The 16053-nt window shown below is 31.5% G+C and overlaps 1 protein-coding gene across 3 annotated transcripts; it reads left to right on the top strand.

The window, feature by feature from the left end:
* The first annotated feature begins 1434 nt into the window (after positions 1-1434).
* Positions 1435-6359, top strand: LOC108567627 (presequence protease, mitochondrial). Of its 3 annotated transcripts, none has more exons than XM_017928212.1 (6): positions 1435-1669; positions 1789-1891; positions 1950-2023; positions 3089-4160; positions 4222-5513; positions 5570-6359. In XM_017928212.1, the coding sequence occupies exons 4-6, from the start codon at positions 3105-3107 to the stop codon at positions 6285-6287; spliced, it is 3066 nt and encodes a 1021-aa protein (XP_017783701.1). In that variant the 5' UTR covers positions 1435-1669; positions 1789-1891; positions 1950-2023; positions 3089-3104; the 3' UTR covers positions 6288-6359. The 3 variants fall into 3 exon arrangements, with proteins under 3 accessions (XP_017783701.1, XP_017783700.1, XP_017783702.1); XM_017928211.1 differs by having other exon boundaries at positions 1784-1891; XM_017928213.1 differs by lacking the exons at positions 1789-1891; positions 1950-2023.
* Positions 6360-16053: the final 9694 nt, after the last annotated feature.

Raw genomic sequence — 16053 nt, 5'->3', positions numbered from 1 at the left:
TTACTTTGTAATTTAACAATCTGTATTGATTTTAGTGAATTTATGTATGTATATTATTGTCTTAAATATAAGCAATTTATTGGTATCTCCAAAAAATTATATGCAATCAAGTTACCCCAGTAATAGTAACAGAAAAAAAAATTATTGTCTGACATCATAGTTTCGAGAAGTATTTCAAAATTTTCAGTTAATAATGAAACATACATTCGCAAAATTTTTAGTGTGTTTATTGGTCTGTTATTTAACGCAAGGTAAATGGAATATAAATGCAACTTCTCCAAGTCTTAAAATTTGCGGTTTTTTTTCATAATAGCTAACGAATATTGTCCGCCTGGAAACGCTAAATATCCTTTGGGCGACGAAAACCTTAATAACGATGTACTTAAGAAGCCAATAGTGAACGAGTTCAAGGAAGATTTGAAGGATTTCCAAGGATTCCCCAGTAAATGCGAACCAATTCTTCCTCATACTGGTGATCTAATTGTAAGTTTACCTTTGTCCCGTTAAAATATCCAGTGTATACAACGTTCATCAACGTTTCTAAATAATTGAACTGAAATTTTGACAAAATAAGACAAAAAATGTGATGTATCAATAGTCATTCAAATCTTATAGAGTATGGTAGGTTAAAAACAGTATTAAATGGGAAAATTACAGTAAGTGAAAATAGTCATTAAAAAAAGATGAAGATTTAAATTTAATAATTGACAAAAATCGTTATATTAGTAACAAATCAGTATGAAAATATACACGCATGCATTTACGAAATTATTTATTTGTTTATGCAATTATTAGTACTAATTATATTCCAATTTACTATACATAAGTTTTTAATAAGAGGCGAAAGATTTATTCGCATTAGTAACTTATATTTTCAAAGTATCTATAAATTATAAGATTTTAAAAATATTTGTAGCTTTATTTCCACTACCCATTGATACTTATATGTTCTACAAATATATAACTTTTTATTTCAGTCTGTGATTTAAAATCTTCCCTTCGTGTACATAGGCCAAATATTACGTGAATTAGCTTAATGTAGTTGGTAACCATTTATACTTTTAAGTTGTTTAGGTTGCCTATAGCTCTTAGTAACCTACAAGTAAATTTAAAATAATCTGATATGAATGTGGTGAGTTGGGATTTCCGACTAAATATATAAATCTAATGAATAAAATAAGAAATGTTAAGAAAACACAAATTAATTTTTTTTTTCATAGCTTACTTAATTTATTGTAGAACTTTTATAATTAGTTATAATTATATAATTCTTACATCCTCTTCAATGAAAATATGTATTTAGCTAATGGTTACAATTTAGAACTATAAATTAGTATACAAAGAACAAAAATAAGCAACTAAGTGAATTAAAAAAAAATGTAGGTTTTGTTTAAATATATTTAGGTTGGTATCAATTGTTTTATTCGATGTCTGCAAGTTGATGATCGACTTTACAAGTTTTTTTGCTACATTTTTTGTAATTTTACACGAATAGCAAAACAACGTGGAGTGCGACAAGAGCAGCGGAGATCTTCTATATTCCATTTGCTGTGAGTCGAAGCCTTCGAGTGAGTGCAAAAGGTGCAATTTGAACGTGACACCTGACAATACTGCTGTTCTCTTGGAGTGTTTTGAATGCGTCGATCTGCCGCTTCCAATTGACAAGAAGGTACGATCAACTTTAAATTTTTCCAAAAAAAAAAACCGGTCACAGCGTTTTCTTCAATTTCTGCAACAAAAATATGTTATTTTCACGTATTTTTCTCTTTTTATGTGCGGCCAGAATAGAAGTGAACACGATATAACATATTTGGTTTATTACATTGAGATCCCTACATACATTGATCCCGTCGACAGTTTGACAATGCGTAATAACACGGTGGTGCCATAAGTATAAAATAAGTAGCTTTGCCGGATAAAAAAAATATAGAAGAATTTGCAATTTTCAGTTCTGATAGATTGAGAAACCTTGACAAAATCGTATCAGCCACTACCCTGTAATCTGATATTTCCTATAACCCCTGTAAGTATTCTGCTGTTTTTAGGTTATGTTCAGGTTATTCTTCGCACATTTTCAACATTTTATAAGCGATTATCGATTGTTTCATATATAACATAACGTTTTAACAAAGGTTCAATTGAGTTCAATGTTTTGTGCGTATATACATTTCAACCACATCATTCTGAGATATAATTCAAGAAATTGATAAACTTTCAGGCAAATCTGACATTTAGAAGATAAATTTAAAATACATATTTTTTTAATACACTTATATTTCTCTTCCAATTGTAAGTACATTTATTACTATATTTCTGATGAATATAACTTTATTACTAATCAAATAATTCAGTGATGAAATGAACGCATAGTGAAATCCATTAAAATGTTGCAATATATTCTTATATCAGACATAAATGCTGATATAAACAAGGTATTGATGTTTCATCTGTGTGATCATTAATCAATTGTAGTTTCTGATATGGTATATCTTATTACGATGCCTCTTTTATGGAGACATTTTTAGTTGCCATATATTGTGCAATAGCACAATATACTGCCTATACTATAGATATTTATAAATTTGAGTACATGCACTTTAACTTTTTGGCACAAATAACTTATGTAGTCACATGTAAATCATGTGATCAATAATTTGAGTTTTTCATATACATGTACTTATTATAAAATAAAGGAAACTTGCTTAAATCTAACTAAACTTCAATTCGTTACACAGATTTTTTTATCTTTATTAGTTATATCCAATCCAGTATAATATATGTAATAAAATTGGTTATTTATATTCCATAATAAAATTATTATTACAAATATTACTTATTACACTAAACTTTTGATTAAATTATAAAATATTTTATTCATTGATTACTGGTAAATGTATATTGTTGATTAAATTTTCAAACATACATTTTTTTTAAACTTTCTTGTTCCATTAAATGAGTTCCATTGCTTTGAACAGATTAATCGCGTATAAGATTTTGGATCATATGATTCATATTTTTTATAATTTTTGAAAACTATTAGTATTCTTTATGTTTGCCCGTTTCTTACATAAATAAATCTTGTTTTTAGATTTATTAAATATAAAATGATGCTGCAAAGGATATTGCAGCTAAAGCCGAACGTGCGTAGTCTGAAAACGGTATCGAGATATGCGTACAGTTCACAAGCTGTTACGAAACAGGCGATCCCGGAGGAGACATCGGACATTGCGACGTTCAAAGTTGGGGAAAAGATACACGGTTTCAGTGTTAAAGATATACAGAAGATCTCCGAATTTAACGTAACGGCAATCTGCTTACTCCACGATGCCACCAAAGCAGAGTACCTGCATTTATATAGGAATGATAACAATAACGTGTTTTCGGTGAACTTCCGTACGACGCCTATGGATAGTACTGGTCTTCCTCATATCCTGGAACATACAGTACTATGTGGATCTCAGCTATACCCGGTTCGAGATCCTTTCTTCAAAATGCTTAATAGATCTTTGGCAACGTTTATGAATGCTATGACAGGATCTGATTTTACCATGTACCCATTCAGCACGCAGAATTATTCGGATTATAGAAATTTACAAAAGATTTATTTGGATGCTGCATTTAGGCCGAACCTGAACCAAACAGATTTCATGCAGGAAGGCTGGAGATTAGAGAACGTTGACCCGAAAGACAAGAACACTGATTTGATTATTAAAGGCGTCGTTTATAACGAAATGAAAGGAGCCTTCTCCGAGAACGAGTCCATTCTTCAACAGAAATTGCAAAATGTCATATTACCAGATCATACTTACGGCGTATGCTCCGGTGGAGATCCTCTGAAGATCCCTGATCTGACTTGGGAAGCTCTTAAGCAATTCCATAAAGACCATTATCATCCTAGTAATTGTAGAATTTACTCGTATGGAAATTTCCCCCTTATTCCTACTTTGGAATACGTGAATTCTGAATACCTGCGCAAATTTGAGTACCAGAACCCCAAGCATACCGTAGTACCAAGTCAGGCAAGATGGGATAAACCAAAAAAGGAGCATGTGCTATGTCGTTTCGAGAATATGAGAGAACCCTTCGAGCAGCAGAATTCGCTCACAATTGCATACCTCATGAACGATATTACCGATATATACGAAACGTTCTTATTACAAGTAAGTCGATGTGTAGATTTCACCGATTCGGTATTCTAAACCTGATCTTCTTTGTTCGCAGTTTGTTACTGAACTTCTAATTAAAGGTCCAAATGCGCCATTCTACAAATCGCTCATTGAACCAAACATTTCTGGCGGTTTTACTCCTAGCACCGGCTTCGACTCGCAGCAACGTGACACTATCTTTGCGTTGGGACTACAAGGACTTAAGGTTGAAAATTTCGAGAAAATTGAAAAGTTATTCGATGAGACTATTGATTCCGTTATTGCTTCCGGTTTCCAAGAGCAGCATATTGAATCGGTATTGCATCGTTACGAGTTGGGTTTGAAGCATGAAAGTGCTAACTTCGGTTTGAATTTGTTGTTCGGTTTGACTCCTACGTGGAACCACAATGGAGATCTGATTATGCAACTTCGTTGCAACGATTTAATCGATAAATTGAAAAACCAAATGAAAGCGAATCCATCGTACTTACAGAATGTTGTCAAGAAATATTTTAAAGATAATAACCACAGGTTGGTTTTGACAATGTCCCCGGATAAAGAATACGAACAGAAGCAAGTTAATGCTGAGAAGGAATTAATATCTTCTAAAGTGAAGCCGTTGAGCGATCAAAATAAAGAGGAAATTTTCAAGAAATGTTTGCAGTTGTCAGAAGAGCAGGCGAAAATTGACAATACCAGTATTTTGCCTACTCTGAGTATGAATGATATCAGCAGTGAAGTTCCTAGGGTTATGAAAGATAAGAAGAAGGTAGGCCCAGTACCAACGCAGGTCTTCAAAGTGGATACAAATGGTATCACTTATTTCAGAGGTATTTTGAGTACGTCTCAATTAAGTCCAGAACAGCAAATGATGCTACCACTGCTCTCTTACGTGATCACGAAATTAGGAACCGACAGTTTGAATTACAGAGACTTTGATAGTCTTGTAAATCGTAAAACTGCCGGACTTGGAGTTCAAACACACATTGGTGACAGTTTATACCAATTGCATTCATACGAACCTGGATTGTTGATTTCCAGCTATTGTCTAAACCACAATATCGATTATATGTGGGATTTATGGTCTCAAATCTTTAATCTTTCTGAATTGAAAGATGTCGCTCGCTTTGAGATGCTAGTCAAATTATACATGTCCAATTTGACACACGGCGTAGCCGATTCTGGTCATCTTTACGCGATGTTGGCAGCCCAGGGTTTGGTTTCTGGTGTCGCTTATCAAAAGGATTTGCTCACTGGTCTCGAGCATATCTCCTACATGAAAAGACTAGTCAAAACATCAAATTTCACAGCCATACTTACGGAGCTCACTAACGTAGCCAAAATCTTATTTGACAAAAACAATTTAAGGTCAGTTTCACGGAGTTGTTTCTTGCATAGATATTTATGGAATTTTGTTGTTATAGATGTTCGTTGAATATTCTGCCAGAAAATGATTTGCAGTCTTTCGAAGATTTCGTAAATAAGCTTCCTGGCAATTCTATGAATCAGGCAGAATCCGCTTATACAACTACGAAAATTTGGGCCCCCACTGACTCCGTGAATTGCCACCACCACGTGCTTAATGTTCCGGTTAACTACTGCAGCAAATCTATTCTAACAGTTCCTTACACTCATCAGGATTACTCTAAGCTTCAAGTGTTGTCGAAGTTATGTACCTCGAAATTCTTACACCCAGAACTTAGGGAGAAGCAAGGTGCTTACGGAGGCGGATTGAAGCTCTCCATGGATGGCGTATTGAGTTTCTACAGTTATAGAGATCCACAAAATACCCAAACTTTAGATACATTTGATAATACTGCCAAATGGCTCACCGATAATTTATCTAATATTACGGAACAGGAGGTGCTTGAAGCCAAATTGGGAGTATTCCAAGGTGTAGACTCGCCAGTGCCTCCAGGCGCCAAGGGCTTGAACGAGTTCTTGTATGGATTAGATACTGATATTCTACAGAGGCATAGGGCTGCCCTTATGGCTGTTAACATTGAAGGTCTTAAGCAAGTGACGGAAAATTATCTCATTAATTGTGATATTAGCAAAACTGGTAAAGTTGTCTTAGGGCCAAAGAACATGGATACGACCGATAGGGCTGAAGAATTGTGGACCGTCGTCGAAAACGAATAATATGTTTGGTAGATGTCACTCATACAAATATATTAAATGTTATTATATAAAATAAATAATGTTACCAATTTACGTTTTTTGAAGTTATTTTAAGATTTTTATGAATAAATTATGTTTAATGAAAAATGAAACTTATTTAAACAGATCAAAATTCTTAATGCATGTGGTCTTAAGTTATGCGTTATATCATAGTTAAGTATATATTATATTATTTTTAGTAAAATGTCCTTACCGGAGACCTATAAAAATTCGAACCAGTATTTTCGGGATGCGCTGACGTTTCTATCGGAATACTGCTGGCTCCACAGCTTCCCAAACATCGAAATTACAACTAGAAATCTGTTGGCTTGTTTTCCGTCGGAATGGACCGAGTACTTCCGAAAAACTAGTTTTGATGGTATCAAGAACATTGGGATAGGAGTTATCGATGTAAGTGGTTTATTAAACAAATATAATGGAATTTAAGACACGAACGTTTCAGCCTGAAGCGCCTTCAAGCCTGAAAGACTTTATGCAGAAGGTTAAGAAGATGACGCCTTCATATGAACTCGAGGAGAGTAAGCTCGACTTGATTCGGTCCAAAAAATTTGGCGAGAAGAAGCTGCACGAGGTTTCCTATTTGGCTCCGATGGTCAATAAACTTTGTCAACCAAGAAAAATAAAGTACATAATTGATATAGGCGCAGGTTGCGTAAGTAAAAACCGTTTGACACTGCAGAGACGGAATAATATTTAAGCTTTGATTTTATAGGGATACCTTTCTCATGTATTGTTTCAAGCGTACGGCTATAAAGTTTTAGGCATCGAGAGTAGTCAGAGCGTATTGGAGAGTGCACTCAGAGTACAGAAAGACCATTACCCAAATTCTATAGGCAATGTTGTATTTACGAAATACAGGGTCACCGCTGATTCTGGGGAAGAAATCATGCGATTGATGTGCGATAATTTCATTGAATATCAAGGCGAAGATGTTTTCTTTGTGGCGCTGCATGCATGCGCAGACCTTAGCATCCATTTCATGGATCTGTTTAGGTCTATCGAGGAATGCAAAGGTGGTATTGTCATGCCATGCTGCTATCATCTACTCGAAAAGTGCAAATTTGGGTTCATCAGCTTCCCATTGAGCAAACAGTGTATCGCAGTCCATAAAGATGGTCTACTCGATACACCCTTCTTCAGGTTAGCAACGCAATTAACCAGTTCTCGATGGGGTGGACTCGACAACACTCAGCAACTGTTGCAAGCTCAGAATCTCCTATTTAGAAACCTCTTGCAAGAAGCTTTAGATGAAGGTACTTACAATAATCTTAAGCACTACATCAATTAATATGTTTGCTTGCAGAGGATATGACTTGCAGACGGCAAATCCGAAAAACCGGCTTCAAAGATTACGAAGAGCATTACACTATAGAATCGTACTCTGCGCGGATCGGTGAATATTTCGAATTGAATCATAATCAGAAAACGGCCGACCATGAACTTATAGATATTATTAAGAAACGAGTGATCTCTTTGTATTATGAGAAAGGTGATAATCCGGAGCTGTTAATTGAAGCGTTCGTTTCTCTCCAAATCTTAATACAAGCATTCTGTGAGAACGTTATTCTGTTGGACAGAGTTTGTTACATGAATGACTTCCAGCACATTAACTGCGTCACCAAAAAGATAACAAATGATTTGCTCTCGGCCAGATGTTTTGCATTGGTTCTATCAAGAGATGATATACCTCTAGAGAAAAGGCTAAAAAATTCTTTAGTTATAACTTCTAATGGATTATTGGCCCACGAAAATGAATTCGAGTTCCGTCGGACAGTAAGAAGTGTTTTTAAATAGTAATTGTTTGATACGTTGTTACTTTCCTCGTTAATTATTTATAAGCGAAAAAAAATGTATTTAAATTATGAGATGTGCATTCATCCTCATTGAGTTCTATAATAATATAGATTATGTAATTTAATAGCTTTAATGATCCTGAGTCAAGAAACAAAAGTATTATAGTTTTTGTCTGCAGTGATTAATTAATTGCACAATTATTTCATTTGTAACTGTTCTTTTTCCTGTATTATTATACTAAACAAATATTGTTTATAGAAAATTGAATATCTTTAATAATATATTTTCGTTACACAATTTAAAGTAAACGTTCATTTCTTTAATATTAAAAATGTATAATATGTTAATGGTTAAACATTGGAAATATAATATTTGTATACATATAAAATCAAAGGAAAAAATAAATAATAGCATATCATTTGCTTGCTTTTTTGACAGTTTTTATTCGAATCCATTTCTTCTTGATATATTATAGTATAGTATCGAAAATATAGTTAAATTATAGACTAAACTTGATAATTCATTCCCCTGGAGTTTATGGAATGCTGTGTAAATTAATTCTTAAATATTTGTACAAACTCCAGTAATTAAAAATAATTGATCGATACTTTATATCATGAAATAAGATATATAAAGCCCAAAAATATAACAAAGTAGGTAAAGCAATTAAAGAATTGGCGTTAGCTATTCATTATTTCCATAACAGCTGAACAATCTGAAGATTTAAATCGTTCAAGAGAATATATCTACCTTTAAGATTATTTTAACACTTGTAACAATGTTAAATGGCTACTAACAAGTATTTAAATCTAACATAATATACCGAAAATTAATAAACATATAGCACGACATAGTATAAAACAAGTTTTTTTAGTTTCATAAACTTGCAATAAGCCTTTTCCATGATTAAGGTAACATAAATCTAGGTATTTAGCTACAAAAACAAACATTATTTTAAATCGCTTTACCGAAATTCCAGCTATTTACAAATGTTATTTTATTACGGTGTCGATTGCAACGGTTTTAATTGAGTTTTTCTAAATTTAAAATACGGCCCTACAATATTTCGCATATCAATCAAATTTACGCGAACGCGTGCCTCGTATTTTGTGTGTGTGTTAACCGCGTTGCTCTTAATTAATTTATATCTTTTGTGTCGGCTGTTCAATATGTTGTACACATTTTTGCATAAAAATAATGCGCAACCCACGCTTATTTTGCATACGAAAAGAAAATTTATTTATCCATTCGCATTATTGAATTTTATTAAAAAAAAACAGGGAAAAAAAATATGTGTAGTAAATTGTGTTACGTTTTTATTTATATTCTGCCTCTTTCGAAATTGTGAATCATTTTCCTCAGAATATTACTGCTGTATTGTTTATGTTTCAACTTTGTGCGTTGATTAATAATATTTTTCAATTTGTTTCTGTTTTAATTGAAATATTGAAATTTGAAGTTATGTTTCACGTATGAAGTGTTGCCTATCGTTAGAAAGTTTTATTAAATTTTGGGATTTTTACATCCATTACTTATCTGTTCTATACAGATCATGGGCCACATGTTCTGAGTTTTATCAAAATTTACGGACGAAAAGTTTTTTCCATAAGGTTTCAGTAAAGGTACAATACAATACAATTTGAAAAACATGATTTAGAAAAAAATCTTATAGAAACAATAAAAATACAAATTATATTTATATAACTTATTTTTTAATTCTTCTTAATTGATTGACATTTTGTCCCAATCTCGTTTTATTGATAAGATCAAATTAATTTACACAATTTGAGTTTTAATTTCTTCATACAATTTGATTACATAAATATCAAGATTTATCTTTATATGATATTGTAATTTATAAGTTTTTTTTTGCAATACTTCAATATTTATTTATATGTCCAAATATGAATTGCAGTAATATTTTGTACCAAAAAATATTGACTCATTGAAATTTTGTTACCCCTCATTTTCGCTTTTGTAATCAAACTTTCATTTTATGTTATAACTTCTTCTCGATTTATTTTCAGCAATAAAACAACCTGAAATTTCAACATTTCATTCGGTTATGTCCAAATATAAATTGCATTAATATTTCATACCAAATTAAATATTTTTGTATGACTTTTAAATAGTTCAAACAAAACACATATTATTTTACTGTTGCATTGACGCATTGAAATTTTGTATCTCTGTTATTTTTTGTTCTAACTTCACGGTTCATTTTCAGCAATAAAACAACCTGAAATTTCAAGTTCTTCTGCAAATTCTTTAGCAGAAATGTTTATTTACTGAAAACAATTCATTCGATATCATTTAATGAGCATTTTGCAATGTATTTGAACAAATTTTACAATTTTGATTTTATTTAATGTTCTGCAGTTGATTACTAATTGAATTCATTAATAACTATTATATATAATGATAATACCTTTTAAAACTGTACATTTCCATATTTCTCCTTGAATTGGTTAATGATATTTTTAATATATTTTCTTTGCACAATTTTAACTTAAACTTGCTTTTATTAATATTTTATAGTATAACAAATAAATTTGTAATAACTTATATATTCAAAGTTTTTCAAGTTAGTTGAGGAAATTTTTATGTTAAATATTCCATCTATCTGTTAAATCTAACAAAAAATTTTTTTTTTGTAATAATTATATTAATTAATTTTATAAATAGAAATTTGTTGGGCGCCTATGGACTGTATGAAACGTCAAATATTACGACAATTACAAACTTAAACGCTAATACTTTAGTGGCGTGCATATAGATTAAACTATTATTCATAATTGGTAGTGGATCTCGTCTCCTCTGTTAGTTCGTTCAAGATACGAACGAACTATTTATATCGTGATATATTTTTTGAAGTAGTTTAACTTCTCGGCCAAACGTTTCCAACCATGCCGCATCATTAGTCTCGCAATCCTAGTCGACATATTCGTGTCCAGACCAGAGCAGACCCCTGAGGTCTGCATCAGTGACTACAAGATTCAATGTACATGTCATAAAAATTTGCCGCAGTTGCCCGAGTATCAGAGACGAGCTTACTTTATAATTCACAATCTATTAATGATTATATAAAGAATTATTTAAAGAGCAACAATAAATTTACATAATCATTAAAAGTTAATAACGTTTTATAAGTGAATTTATAAGCAAAATTATTGAAATTAATTTGTTGATTAATACTCTCCCTTTGTTCGTCACCTTTGATATATATTAAATGTATATGAAGTAAATTAAGAATAGTTTTGCAATAAATTTAACTATACAGTAATACCTGTTTTTGTGCGGTTGATAGGGACCGCAGAAAAGAAACCGCACAAAAAAAATATTCGAAATTTTCATAAACGTGCATAATTCACTACTACTCGTGTTAATCGAAAATGCGCATCTTTTTGTGATGGATTTCTTCAAAGCTGTACATATGGACACTGATAAAAAACATTGTAATGCCATTCGAATTCATACAACTCATAAAAAATCGCACAAAAATAAAATTGCATAAATAAAGACCGCACAAAAACAGGTTCTACTGTACTTAATTTAGTTATTATGTAGTTGTCGAAATAAATATTGTTGTTATCATTATATTTATATAATTATCAGTATGGTTTGTCGGAAAGACCGGTTTCTGAAGAAAATTTTATAAATTGAAACCCGGTTTTTCAGCATAGACAAAATTAATTAATTAATTTAATTATTTGATAAAAACATAAACAACATTTTCACACAAAATCTCTGACATAAAACGAGAATATTGTTAAATACTAATTTTATGAAACAAACATTAAATCGGGAAGGGATTAAGACTGCCAAACGAAATACAATAGTTTATAAGCCATGATAGAAATATTTGTATACTTAATAGATTGTGTTATTTTTTTTCAATGATAACGATGTTTCTAACTTGTGGAATGAAGTATTATTAAAATGTTAAAGTTTGAGCACCAATATGTTTATTCGCGTAATACGTGAAAGAACATTTGAATTTCTGTTACGTAAATTGAAACAAATTAAAATTGATACTAGATATTTTTTTAGAGTTTTGTTGTGCGAGTTTTTATTTTGATAATTTTGTATATACAAACACTTGGTTCTCTTTTTATGCGGTAGATACGTTCCACAGGAAAACGCATAAAAATAAATCGCACAAAAAAGGACTATACACACGTATAAAAATAAAGGATACGTTATTATTTTTTAAAACCGCATAAAACTAAATCAATGAGTTACAATATACCGAAAATCGCAAAAAAAAAGGTTTATTAAATTTCAGAAAAATAATTAGTCTTACTATATTCTTTCTGAAATGTTAATGTTCATAATTTTATAAAAACGTTAACAATCATAGACAAGTTTATTAAATTTCAGAAAAATATAATCTCATTCCTTCATAAACATATTCCTTCTAAATTTATACGGAAAAAAAATTACAAAAAAAATACAGATTTTTTTTTATGAAAGTTAATCTTTCTTCACATTTTTTTCTTTAGAATTATCGTCGCTATATGAGAGTGTTCGTCATAATTTGCGAACTGGTTCGAAATTACTTTCGTCACTAGAAGAGATAGTCAGCATATCAGATCTATGTCAACTTCGCATGTTGATTTTTTCCCTTTGACAATATAATCAGTGATTAAACTTTGCGATGGCTTCGCTATTTTTTTTGTACAATTCCTGATATCCAGAAATGCAATTCTGAAGCTCGCGTTGAAATTTGAATACTCATTCAGAATTATCATCTTTTTCGATGAAATAGTTTGCCAATTTGTGTCAAAACGTGTCAAAATGGTTATTAAAAATAGTTATTTAAAAAAATTCTTCTTGAAATAAGAAGTACGCATAAAATGAGGACCGAGTGTACTAAATAAAAAGAAAATAAGTTGTAAAAATCCTTTCCCTATATATTTTTTTGTGAAAATTCGAAAACCGGTTTAAATTTGTAGAAAAGTTGAGATTCCAAAACTAATTTTTTAAGTCCGTTTTTGTATAAACCCTAGTAATCAGTGTATATTCCAATCTTGCTTTAGACAGTAATACATCTTCTTGTTTATGTAATAACATAAAGCATTAGAGTGTTTTCGATTGGAGCCATTAGTTTATTTTTGTGGATAGTGTTCATTATTTATTATATTTATTCAAATAGAATTATTTAGTTTGTGTTTTAATATTTGCGAGTTTTCACGGAACAACACATAATTTATATATAAAATATACGATGTATATTATATATCATAATAATAAAGTAAATAACGCGCAATATTTTCTATATTTTTTTTACGTCCATGTGAAGTGATATTTCAAAACATCGTTATAACGAGAAACGTATCGTAAATTGTAAATATCGGTGCAAATTGAGCACGAATTGTAACTGAAATCATCCAGCTCACTTCATATGAGATTATATACCAGAAATAGTTATTATAGCATTTTTCTACTTATGATCCAATGTATGTGAAGAGAATCAACATATTTTAATAAGAGTTGCGATTGTTATAAAAAAAAATCAGAACTATAATTAAAATAATGCTTATGTTAATATATCTGATATTGTTTATAATACAATATATTTGTAATAAATTCGAAAACACGAAATGTTGTTTTTCATGATAATAAATTAATTTTAATAATACAGTGGAACCTCGCTTAACGAGTTTAATCAGTTCCAAAACTTCCGAATTTTTACTCGTATAGTGAAACATATTAAAAAATACACATATCTATACACGAGTTTTAACAATGATGTAGCAGGCACGCAATCCGGGACTTCTCTTCTCATCGTCGCTCGTTAAGCGAGTAATTTTTCTTAGAATTCATTTTGATCGTTAAGCGAAATTCTCGTTATGCGACGTGCTCGTTAAGCGAGGTTCCACTGTAATTTAAATAACAATGTTATATAAAACAAAACCTGTAAACTACCAGAAAAAATAAATTTAATTGCGCTTATTTTTTTTTCAACTTGATGTAATTTCACTTACCTATTACAATAAATTTAATAATAAAAACATTTTTATTTTCTAATATTCTTCACAGAGTTAAGTATAGACATACCTCGATTAACGAATAGAATGCATTCCTCGAAATTAACTTCGTTGTTTTCAGAGGTAAAAATGCTACTACGTCCCTTCGTAAAGAAAATAAAAAGCTTTCAATGTCATTTAAGAAATGTGTGATTATTAACATTTTTCCGTAAGAACTTCTTTATTTTCTTTGTCCTCGTTTTCTAAATTTTCCACTGAAGATTTCAATAAAATTGTATCATCCACGATATTTGAGCCATCTGGATAATTTCATTTATAAGTTCTTGAATATTATTTTATTCTTTTAGTATACTAGTATGCAGGGTTTATACAAAAACCGACTTTTAAAAAACCGGTTTTCGCATCTCAACTTTTCTAAAATTTTGAATTTTCACAGCTATGTTTTGCTGTTCTTCTTCGCCAATTTTTCATCATCTCCGTCATCTTCTATTTAATAATTGGGTACAATCTTGATATTTTTTGTTCAAAAATTTAATGAGCCTAGTAAAAGAAATAATGTTTGTCTACACCAGAGGTTCCCAAACTCTTTTGTGTCGTAGACCCCTTGCCATGTTTTTCGGTTTCGGGTAGACCCCCTATTTACCTGATAATGATTTTTTGTAAATTTATTATTTATATTGGGACATCTTTATAATTATTAAGATCTTTGCTCTGAGACTGCGCTTATGCTTGTAACAAGATGATACTGGTATATCATTATGAGCAGGTTTTTACAAGTTAAAAATGTATTGCGACCACAAAGCAAATGCCACCATCCTACAACTTACACAATTTTATAAACATATATAATATTTTTTTACTTCATAGGTGTTCATGTTTTTATATTATAAGATAGTATAATGTAAGTAAATAGGTACTATCAGTGTATGTTGAGATCCACTGTCGTGGACCCCCCCATTTTCATTTCATGGACCCCCAATTTTTTTTTCGCTGACGTAGACCCCTTGCAGGTTGTCATAGATCACTTTGGGAATCACTGTTCTATATCGACGCTTTGCTTGGAAAACGCATATAGAAACCAAGAGGAAATGTCTCAATCTGAGGGCTAGGAAGCTGAACTAGTTAATAGGAAGATACTGTTGCATATCAACAATATGGACCTACGGCATTCAGCTTTGGGGATCTGCCTGTAACACCAGTATTGATATAATACAAAGATTCCAGTCCAAAACGCTGAAAGGGAATACCACCCTCATTTAAAGAAAACCGTGTAAAAACAAACAAGTTTCAATGTATTCATCCTAATGCAAAATTAAAAGAAACTCAATTAAGTAAACCTGGTGGAACGGTGGTGTTCCTTCGTTCTGGGGTCCTGGCATTTTCCCTATATGGACTTCACCAGATGATCCATATAGAGCAACCTGACAATTCGATAAATCCTCTTTTTATCTCTACCCATGTCCACTTTTTATCTCTACTATACTAGAGTACAAAATCATTAGGCGATAACCTGCTTTCAGGGGTTCCAGCTTTTTTTGGTAGGCCCCTGTGTTAGTTCTTCATACTCTAGGTCTAGGATAACGTTCGATTAGATATGATTAATAGAAAGTAGTCAATTACTGTAACTCTAATTGTAACGAGCACACAAATGTATAACTGGAGCCCCAGGTCTGGGGTCTCTGGGTCTTTTTCTAAGAATAAATTGTTATTGTATACTGTGATCCTCTGAGAATTCCAAATGTTCCGAGAACCAGTCATAAACCTTCGATGGTCAAAAAATCCGAACTAAACTCGTTAGTTCGGCGCGCCAGCCAATGAAATTGTAATCCCCACCACAACCCAAACTTACAACTAATGGATTTGCATCTTCACAATCGAGTAAACTTTGTGCGTGAAAGAAGACAAGAATCACTTGGACAGCGCTTCGTGATAGTCACAAAAAA

This window comes from Nicrophorus vespilloides, unplaced genomic scaffold (assembly GCF_001412225.1).
Source record: "Nicrophorus vespilloides isolate i.1.1-1 unplaced genomic scaffold, Nicve_v1.0, whole genome shotgun sequence".
NCBI lineage: Eukaryota > Metazoa > Arthropoda > Insecta > Coleoptera > Silphidae > Nicrophorus > Nicrophorus vespilloides.
The sequence above is the reverse complement of the archived record's forward strand: the minus strand, read 5'-3'. Positions and strand labels throughout refer to the sequence as shown.

Excerpts from the sequence above, each read along its gene's own strand:
- LOC108567627 (XM_017928213.1), top strand. The coding sequence starts at position 3,105 with ATGATGCTGCAAAGGATATTGCAGCTAAAGCCGAACGTGCGTAGTCTG. Across the intron at positions 4,161-4,221 it reads ACGAAACGTTCTTATTACAA|TTTGTTACTGAACTTCTAAT; the intron begins GTAAGTCGATGT and ends CTTTGTTCGCAG. Across the intron at positions 5,514-5,569 it reads TTTGACAAAAACAATTTAAG|ATGTTCGTTGAATATTCTGC; the intron begins GTCAGTTTCACG and ends TTGTTGTTATAG.